General features: G+C 57.1%; 1 protein-coding gene across 1 annotated transcript in view; it reads right to left on the reverse strand.

Moving 5' to 3' along the window:
• COL6A3 (collagen type VI alpha 3 chain) overlaps nt 1–9,557 on the reverse strand; it is an 81,404-nt gene that overhangs the window by 36,088 nt on the left and 35,759 nt on the right. Inside the window, 7 exon segments of the mRNA XM_025045424.1 lie at nt 626–679; nt 1,195–1,287; nt 2,644–2,789; nt 3,993–4,071; nt 4,650–4,987; nt 5,857–6,456; nt 7,336–7,950. Coding sequence (XP_024901192.1) covers nt 626–679; nt 1,195–1,287; nt 2,644–2,789; nt 3,993–4,071; nt 4,650–4,987; nt 5,857–6,456; nt 7,336–7,950 — 1,925 coding nt within the window.

Consider the following 9,557-nt stretch of genomic DNA (forward strand, 5'->3'; position numbering starts at 1 on the left):
TCCTGTGCAGGTGGGTGCTGCGCCCCCGCGGAGACCCCTCAGCTCAACTGCTTCTCTGCAGCCCTGGCTCCTGGCTCTCCAATGTAGCCTGCGCCCCGGCTGGACCCCGTGACCCCACCTGCTCCCTGGGGCCTTTAATCCCCGCCCAGTCTGGGCGTCCTCACAGTGTCTCTAAGCCTCTCAGGCCGTGTCCATCCCAAGTGCCACTTCCCAAAGGCCCCTGGGGGGCTGCCGACCATCCGAGCCAGCAAACCCTCCTTGGGAGACCCCCCTAAAGGGAGTAACCCCAACTACAACCGAGCAGATTCCCTGCACCCTGCGCCCGCTGCCCCATCCCTGTGTGGGTGTCTCAGCCTGTGGACACGGAGTATGCGCTCGGTCTCAGAGGCCACTTCACGCCTCCCTATGACACAGAAGACGGAAGACCCCGTGGACTTGTCAAGTTCTTGTCACCGCGCTGTCTGCGTCATGTGGAAATCGAGGGATGGCGTTCAGGCAGCTCAACATCCGTTTCCTCCCGCTGGGGGCGCCCCGCGGCCCGAGCAGACGCGAGGCCCACGGTCCAGTCCCAGCGCGTGAGGACGGGGTGGGGTCAAAACCGCGGGAGAGAGACGACCTCACTTACCGGTCCTCCCTCGTCACCGGGGTACCCTCGGTAGCCATCCTCTCCGGAGATGCCCTGCAACGAAGTCAGTCGGTTCCCGGGTGAAACCCACAGGTTCGGGGGGCGGGGAGCTCTGTGTCTCCCCAAACCTCTCCGCGCCGTAGAGCGGGCTAACATTTGCCATGGCCTCGGTGTGCCCCTGAACTTAACAGTTTTCCCCTCATTACTTCGGTGCGATTATTCTTTCTATCAGGATCTTTAAGGCTCCCGACCGACCAAGAATGGCCAGCCGTGTCCCGTAACTCAGAGGCCGAAGCTGAGCATCCGGGCCGACCACGCACAGCGAGGCCGCTGGTTACAACACGCTCCCCGCGGCCCGGAGAACCGGTGCTGAAGGAGCAGCTCCCCGCCCCGGGGACCCGGAGAAGGAGGCGGACACGTGGGCGCCGGCCCCCCTTGCACCGCCCACCGACCCCCGAGACCATCCCGCCCCGACTCCGTGCAGTAACAGCACAGAACGCGCCCGCCCAGGTCCCCACCGGCCTCTGAAACCTAGTCTCGGGCACGAGGAGAGGGCGAGGCCTCCACACCTTGGGCCCGATGCTGCCGAGGGGTCCACGGTCCCCCCTCTGTCCGGAGCACTTGCAGGGCACGCCACAGCAAGCCTTCTCGGCCACGTTGTCCTGTCAAAACGAAAAAAACATTGCGGTCTCAGTAAACGTCCAGAGGAGGGCATAGCTCTGCCGCAAAGGCCGGAACCTAAGGGCCCCACGGTGACCGGCGAAGGCCTCCCACGGGCCTGGCACGGGCCGCCCGTCTGGTGGCTTAGCAGTCGGGGTGGGGGCGGGAAGTCACAAGTGGGAAACCGAAGAGCAATCGAAGTAAAATACATCCTATACACAGTCTCCTCCGGCTAGGCCTCGTTTCTAGAAGGTTCCAACATAGATCTTCAAGTTTCAAACATTAAGCATATTATGTATTTTTTTAAGCTCCAAAGAGCAAAACCTAACAGAACGAACTGTAGGTGGTCAGGACAGAAGGCGGCCCCAAATGGAGACCCATCGCCCGTCCTCAGGTCACAAACTGCGACAGCACCCTGCAGGGGGCCCGGGGCAGCCGTGGTGAGGGGCACGCCCACGCGTGCCTGCCTCTCGGCCACAAGCCAGCGCCCCGAAGACCCGTGCCACACCTCGACGTGCCCTGCCGGCCCCCGGCCTGGAGCGGGGAGCGCACAGCCGAAGTGCACTGCCACCCGCGAAGCTCCTGGCGGCCGGGCCAGCTCTCCTGGGGCCAGCTCTCCTGGGGCGAGCTCGCCCGGGAGCGCTGTCTGCCCCGCCCAGCCTCGCTTTCATCGTGGGCGCCGCGGACAACTTTCCCGGCGCCGCGGACACCGTTCCCGATGCCACAGCACGGTCTACTCCTAGAGCTCTCACTGTCCCCCGCACCCTGGATTCGCCAACTAACTCGATGTCCTTCCAACGGGGTTTTAAAAATCCTAATTCCAACGCTGAGAAGGGGGCAGAAGGGACGGAAGGGACGGAAGGGGCAGAGTCCGTTCACCCTGGAGCCCAGTCGCCACCGCCAAAGGACCTCTGGGGCGACCACTCCAGCCCCCACTCCCACACCTCCCGCCGAGAGGGGCTGAGCCCGTCAGGTCGGGGAGCCCCAGAGGGCGCCTTCCTGCTCCCCAAAGGAAACTAGAAGAGAAAGACCAAAGCCCTTCTCCGCCCGGGAGCGCTGTCTGCCCCGCCCAGCCGCGCTTTCATCGTGGGCGCCGCGGACACCGTTCCCGACGCCACAGACACCGTTCCCGACTCCGCGGACACCGTTCCCGATGCCACAGCACGGTCTGCCCGTGTTTTGCCTTCTCGGCAGTCTTGGGAATGGAAAGACCTTCGTTAGCGAGAGCCCCGGACATGCAGACGGGGGCCGCCTCCTAGCTCGCTGTCTTTCCGGCGCGGGGCCCCCCTGTTTCCAGAACTCACGCAGGCTAGGGAGACGAGGCAGGTCCCCCCCGCGGTGGAGACACAGGAACCTACCAGCTGCTCTGCCAGCTCGTAGTCCAGGTCCAGCAGGTTCAGCCTCAGCGGCCGGTTGTACGTGAACCCGCGCCCGAACTCCAGCTGCATGAGCTGCTCCAGGTTGGCCACGCGCTCCAGCCCCACCAGGATCAGCGCGTGGACGCCTGTGGGGAGAGGCACGCTCCCTGAGCCTCGGGGCGCAGGAGGCTCAACGCCTTTTTCCTTCCGACTTTTTTTTTTCAATTTATTTAAATTAGTGTCAAGTACACAGTACATTGGTTAGACATCTATATAGTTCATAAAACGATCCCCCCAATTGCTCCCTCTGTCCCCTGACCCTCCACCTGGCCAACATGAATATGCTAACCGCTCTCCCTCTGCTGTGCTCCCCACCCCCGTGACCATCCATCAGCCATTAATTTCTACTTCTCTAACCCTTCACCCCATTCTCCCAGCCCCTGAACCCCTCTCCTCTCTGGCCATCATCGACTTTTTTTTTTTTTGAAAAAAAAGTCTTATAAAATTTGGCCTTTCGCTGCAAGATGTTTAATGCGACCAGTCACCCACCCCGAAGAGCTGAAATACTGGAGCTTTGGACTCCTGAGAGCAACGGTCTTGGCTACGTCAATGTCAATAAGTCAATGGGTTAATGCAAACACGGGAAGGGACACCACGAAGTGTATTCATACAGAAATGATCAGACGTCCCCCTGCATAGCACGGGCATGCTGCAGGAAAGACGGACATAGCAAACCTCCAAAATCAGATAATACCGGTCTCGTCGCCATCGCTCACGAAAAACAGGCTCATACACAAAATATCCCTGTGATAGATTTCGCTCCCATAAACCCTCCCTAAACTTGTGGTGTTGGTCAGTGCTACCAGTTTCCAAAGCAAGGGCCAACCAAATACGGCATCTGATGACAGGCATCGTGCTTATCCAGTCACCTTCACAGCTTATCCAGTCACCTTCAATTTGGAAAGCATGTTTTGGTTACCTACCTGACGATAAAGTGTATTTTCACTTAATGATGCAGCATTTCTGAACTGTGATCATCGCAAATTGAAAATAGAGCGGTATTTTGGCTGCGAAGGTGACTCCTAGTTTACACGGCTCCATGAACCAAACCTTTGTCCTCCTTTGCAAACCAGCGAGCTTTCTAGATGCTCTCCCACGCGAACGAGCCTGAGAAGCTGATAGGCCTGCGCCGGGACTCGGTCTGTGGTGCGTCCGGGGTCCTCGGGCGCCAGGGCCGGGTCGCCGGGGGCGGGGTGCTCCCACAGGACCCCGGGAGTGAGCCCTCTGTCACCAGCACAGCGGTGGTCACCCAGCTCCCCCTCTCATGTCTAGAAAGCCCCGGAACCTACCTTCCTGCCGGAGTTCCTCGGACGCCTTGTGCAGATCAGCCAGGCTTCCATCCGCCCCATCAGTCAGATGAATGACCACCTGGTGATAAAAGGTGAGTCAGATCCCAGCAGAAGTTAAAGGGACCTCACAGACCCCTGGAAGGGAGACGAGCCCCTTCGAACGCCTCCCCTTGCAGTTCAGGAAACCGAGGGCCAGCGCCGAAAACCTTTCATCAGCCCAAGTTCAAAGCCCTGTGACACTGTGCAGTAAACGGGGTAGAAAGGAAGCAGGTGGACGGTAATACTTGACTTAAAAGAAACACAGCAGCGATGAAAATAAAACCAGTGTTCCTCACTCTCCTATTGATGCGACGGTTTCTGGAACTCGTGTGCGTGCGCGCGTGTGCGCAGTGACGCGTAGGTGTGTACACACGCACGAGAGAGGAGAGATGTGTATAGGGAACAGAGCTGGTGAACGGGTAGGATATAAACCTGAATTAATCTCACAGTCTGCTCACTCAAGCTTAATCCCGCAAGCCGGGTTTCCAGGATTGTTTTGAGAGCTTAGGTAAGACAAGGAGGGTGCCCCGCTCCAGGCCGTGGTGGCGGGTCAGAGCCGGTGCTGCCCACCGCGCCGAGCCCGGGGCCGCACAGGGAGCTGAGGCCCGGGGCGCGCACCTTGACGGTGTTTGGTGAGGACTGCCTGAGTTTGGCCCCGTAGGTCTTCAGCGTGTCTGCGGTGAGCACGTAGGGGTGCTGGCTGCGCATGTTCCGGAACTTCTCAAACAGCTCGGGCTGGTACTCGGCAAACTCGAAGGCCTCCACGGGGCCCGAGGGCGTGCTGGCCACCACCGACACGCGCACGGTGGGCGACTGGCCGCCGCTGCAGCTCAGTCTCGGCATCTGGCTGATTCTCTTCAGGATGTCCTCCACCTTTGACTCGAGGCCCTTCTGAGCCGCAAAGACGTTCTGATCCCTCGAGCCGTCGAAGCCCAGAACCACATCCAGATTGCATGCTGGGAAGGGGAGAGCGGGCAGCGAGCATGAGGAGGCCGCGGAGATGAGCTCAACACACAAGCACAGCCCCGGGTCATGGACCGGATGCCACGGTCAAGGGCAAAATGAGACCTCTGAGGTGAGCCGTGAGACACACTCGGATCTGCCCCTCTCCCGGGGAAAGCTGGTGCTGGCGTCGAGGGGCCAAAATCGTAGGCCACCTTAGCACGTTGTCTTTTTTCGTGATATTAATCGGGGGGGGGGGGAAGATACATAATTGCCGTTAAATGCCCCTCAAGCTTGCGCTTTAAATTAAATGCACTTGAGAACTCAAGTACTCTGGTCTCGTATAACTGATCTAATAAACTTAAGAACAGATACAGAGGTCACTAGGTTCGAATTATTTGGGAGATTAAACTAAGGAGAAAAGGGAAGTCCCCTAAGGACAAGGAGAGACAGGAGTCCACTCCCATCCCGTAAGCACACCCAACACCAGTGGCCACGGCAGCGGTCCCCGGCCTTTGTGGCACCAGGGGCCAGTGCTCCTAGGAGAATCTAGCGCCTGAGGACCTGAGGCGGAGCCGAGGCGGTGATGCCGGCGCTGGGGAGCGGATGCAGATACAGATGGAGCTTCGCTCGCTCGCCCACCGCTCACCTCCTGCTGTGCGGCCCGGTTCCTAACGGGCCACACACGGAGTCCGTCTGCGGCCTGAGAGTTGGGGACCCGTGGGCTACGTGACCACCAGGATCCAGCCCACGCAGATATAAGTAAATGTCTGACATAACCAAAGGCTTAAGGTATCGTAGGCCACGCTGGGGACCTGGATAACGATGTCGCTCGTGCACGTTGACGAGACAGGACTGAACGCACGCCCGCGACGGAGATTACCTTTGGAAACGTCGGTCACGCCCGGACATAAGGTCTCCTGCATCGCGCCATCCAGAGTCTCCAAAACCTGCTCTTTCAACTCCGACAGCTTCTGGATATTCCCCACTACGAACGCCGTCGCGCTGTTGGACGCGATCTTCCCGACCTCCACGGAGTCGGTGTTCCCCAAGCCCACCGCGAACACCTTGACACCCTTCTGCGTGAGCGCCAGGCTGGCCTCCTGAGCGTCCTCCATCGACTTGCCTCCCATGATGACAAAGGCGATCTGCGGGACCCTCTGGTCCAGGCGGCTGCCGGCCTCTGGCACGAAGTGGTTCAGCTGCAGGTGCTCGAGGCCCACCTTGGTGTTGGCGTGCCTCCCCCCTTTGTAGACCACCTTGTTGATGGCGTCGATGATCTGCTGCTTGGTGGAGAAGTCCCTCAGGAAGAACTCGTCGGTGGGGTCGGTGTTGTACTGGACCAGCCCCACCTGGATGGACCCGTCCTCGCCGTACACCGTGTCCACGATCTCGGACACGAAATGGAGCACTTCCTGGAAACCGTTCCTCTGGAAATTGATGGAACCGTCCAGCAGGAACACGATGTCGGCTTTCCTTTTATCTGAACGTGAGCAAAACAAAGATGAGGAGACATTTGGTTTCCATATCCGGAACACGGACACACGAAATGCAGAGGGAAAAGGGCTGAGGGAAGACGTTCCCGGCGCGCGCCCACGGCCAAGGCCTTCGCGCTCGTCCGGGCCTGGAATTCACAGCCCTCAGGACACTGTGCTAGAAACGAGGCGGCAGGTGGCAGGTCGCTTAAACAAGACGCAAAGGGGACGCGAGAACTCAGGGACCGAGTCGGCTTGCGTGCAAAATGGTGTCGCGCTCCGAGCTCAGGGCTCCGAGGCCTCGGGGTTCTCGGGAACACCGCTAGACAGACATTTCCTCCGGCCAAAAATGAGGGGTGACGTCTGGCAGGCGTCAGGGGAGATGGGATCGAGGCAGAGCAAGGACGGGCTGGCAGGGACAGACTGGAAAGTGGGGAGCGGCCCCCAAACGCCTTCGAGGGTTGCCTGCCCCCATGCTGAGAGTCTCGTGGGACCCTGCTGAAAATTGATGGCATTTGGGGACAATTTCCTAATTATAGCAAATGGCCAAACCTGGAGCAGAGTGGAGCATGGGTTGGCCAACTTCAGAGATGGCCAACTGTCTATTCCGAGAGCCAAAGAGTTTGCTGTCGCCCCTCAACATGAAGCTTTCAGCGGGGCTGTAATTAGCCTCATGTGCTCACGGAAGAATCAACGGCCATAGGCTTTCTGGGATGTGTTTCCTACAATTTCACCTAAATTGTTTTCCTAGAACCTAATCTCAACTATCATCTGCACCAACAACCTTGAGAAGAGAAAGTTATTCAAACGAATGCTAATTACATCTTTCCATTGAAAAAAGAGACACTGATGTCACACTCCGCGGTCAGGGGCCCCACCTCTCGTACCTGCGTGCGGCGGGGGAGGCGTGTACACTCCGGGAGGTGCGGGGGTGACCCCAGAGGGCCCGAACGAGTTCATCATCCTGTCTTCCAGGTTGGGGAGATCCCGGAACTCCCGCACCGTGAAGACCAGCCTGGGGTTGTGGGCGAATGTCTGCAACTCCGTGCGGTCGCTGTTTCTGTCACCGACCCCTAAACTCGCAATGCCCGAGGAGCGTATCACCTGTGAAAACCTAGAAATGTCGTCCTGGGACTTCCCGCCCAGGAACAGCACCAGGTGCTGGGGCACGCCGTCTTCGATCCGGCTCCCGGCAGACTTGACGAAGAGATTTCGTGCCACGAATTCCAGAGCTTTGCCGGTGTTCAGCGGGGCCCCGCCTTTGAACCTCAGGCGGCGGACCGCATCGATCACGGCCGCCTGGGACTTGTAGGTCTTCAGGTAGAACTCGGGGAAGGCCTCGTTGCTGAACTGCACCACCCCGATCCGCACTTTATTGGGGCCCACGTTGAGCCTCCGAATGATCTTGATGATGAAATCCCGGATGTGTGCGATGCCTTCGGACCGGACGCCGTCGGAGCTGTCCACCAGGAAGACGATGTCCGCAGCGTCACTCTCGGCCGCTGCAGGGGAAGGGGAGAGAGGGGGGAGCCCGTGCACGGCGGGCGTTCACCTGCTTTTCTTCCTGCATTTGTTTCGAGTCTGAACGTCGCATCCTACGGCACCATCACGTTAACATTACAGCTATAACTCGGTGCACGTGTGTTTACCTCTGGGTTTTTTTTTTTTAAATTAATCACTAAAAAGGGGGCCATTTTTTTTCTTACCCAAACGATATCCACTTCTTGAAATACTTTAAGTTCTCCCAACCTTTCTGAGTTTACTCGACTTTAATTTGGCTCTGCGGTCTAAGTTACGACTCACTTTAAAAATGAAAGCAGCCTTTAGAAACGAACTCCAGAAACCAGAACCTGCGGAATCGTGAACTGTTACTAGCAGAAAGGGTTCAGACCCCCTTTGCTGTACAGGAAGAGAGAGCCAGCTGAGGCCGCGGGTGTCTCCCCGTGCACGGCTACCGCACAGCTACCGACCGCCCGCCCAGGGAATGCACCTGTCTCCCCGGGGGCCACGGCATCCTCCCAGGCATTGGGCTCATCGCTTTTCTCTTTGCTCACATACCTCTAGCATTATACGAAGTGTTCGTTTTCACTATTACTTCTCCTATCTTCCTAACCCGAGTCCATTTTTTAAAACTATAAAATTAATCAAAAGATCCTGGGAAAGGTGAACCTTGTGTTCCTCTTAGTTAAAATTCTAGCTATTTCTTGGATGCCGTTTTATTAAATTACTCATATGTTGCCAGTCCACACATTCAAACTGACTTTCGCCTCATAAATCACTGGGCTACTCTGAGTGGGAAAAATCAACACAGCGAAAACCGGGCAAGTCACGGAATTGAACCATTTGCACCGAGGAGGAGAGAAGCTGTCGCAGCACGCGCAGCCAGGCCTCGGGCTCTCCCGCAGCACACGAAAGGTCTCAGAGAACGTCAGCCTCAGAGGAAGCCACGCTGCAACCCCGATGCACCAGGACAAAGTGAGGTCACGCTGTGACGATGTGTGGACACTGCCAGAAATACCCAGACACCCTGCATCCTGGCCGAGCTACAGCTTTAGCCGTAAGGTTTAGTACACACGCCGTGGTAGATTAGATTATTTCATTTCTTGACAACAGCTGACCTAGGGCAAAAGTCCCATTTCCTTGAGCCTGGCCCGGAGTCACCCACCACGAGCTCAAATCCTACCGGAAGTTCTTTCTAATTAATACCCATACCAAGATACCCTGTGGGTCACCATCTCGTGCGTCCTCCCTTCATGTGACAAGCAATGGCCCCATCTGGTTCAATCTGAGGGACCCTTTGTTTTCATTTAACTCATCCTGAGTAACGTGGATGGGTCTCTGAGCTTCTTATTTGTATGTATGTGTGTGTGTGTGTGTGTGTGTGTATGTGTGTATGTATGTATGTATGTGTGTATGTATTATGTGTGTGTGCATGTATGTATGTGTGCATGTGTGTGTATATGTATGTGTGTATGTATGTGTATGTATGTGTGTGTGTGTATGTATGTGTGTGTAAATTGGCAAACCGATTTTAAAATTTATAGAAAATTCAAAAGACCTAGAATAGCCAAGGTAATGTCAAAGAAGACACAAGATGGAAGAACTACAA

Source organism: Pteropus alecto, unplaced genomic scaffold (assembly GCF_000325575.1).
Source record: "Pteropus alecto unplaced genomic scaffold, ASM32557v1 scaffold143, whole genome shotgun sequence".
In the NCBI taxonomy this organism is placed as follows: Eukaryota; Metazoa; Chordata; class Mammalia; order Chiroptera; family Pteropodidae; genus Pteropus; species Pteropus alecto.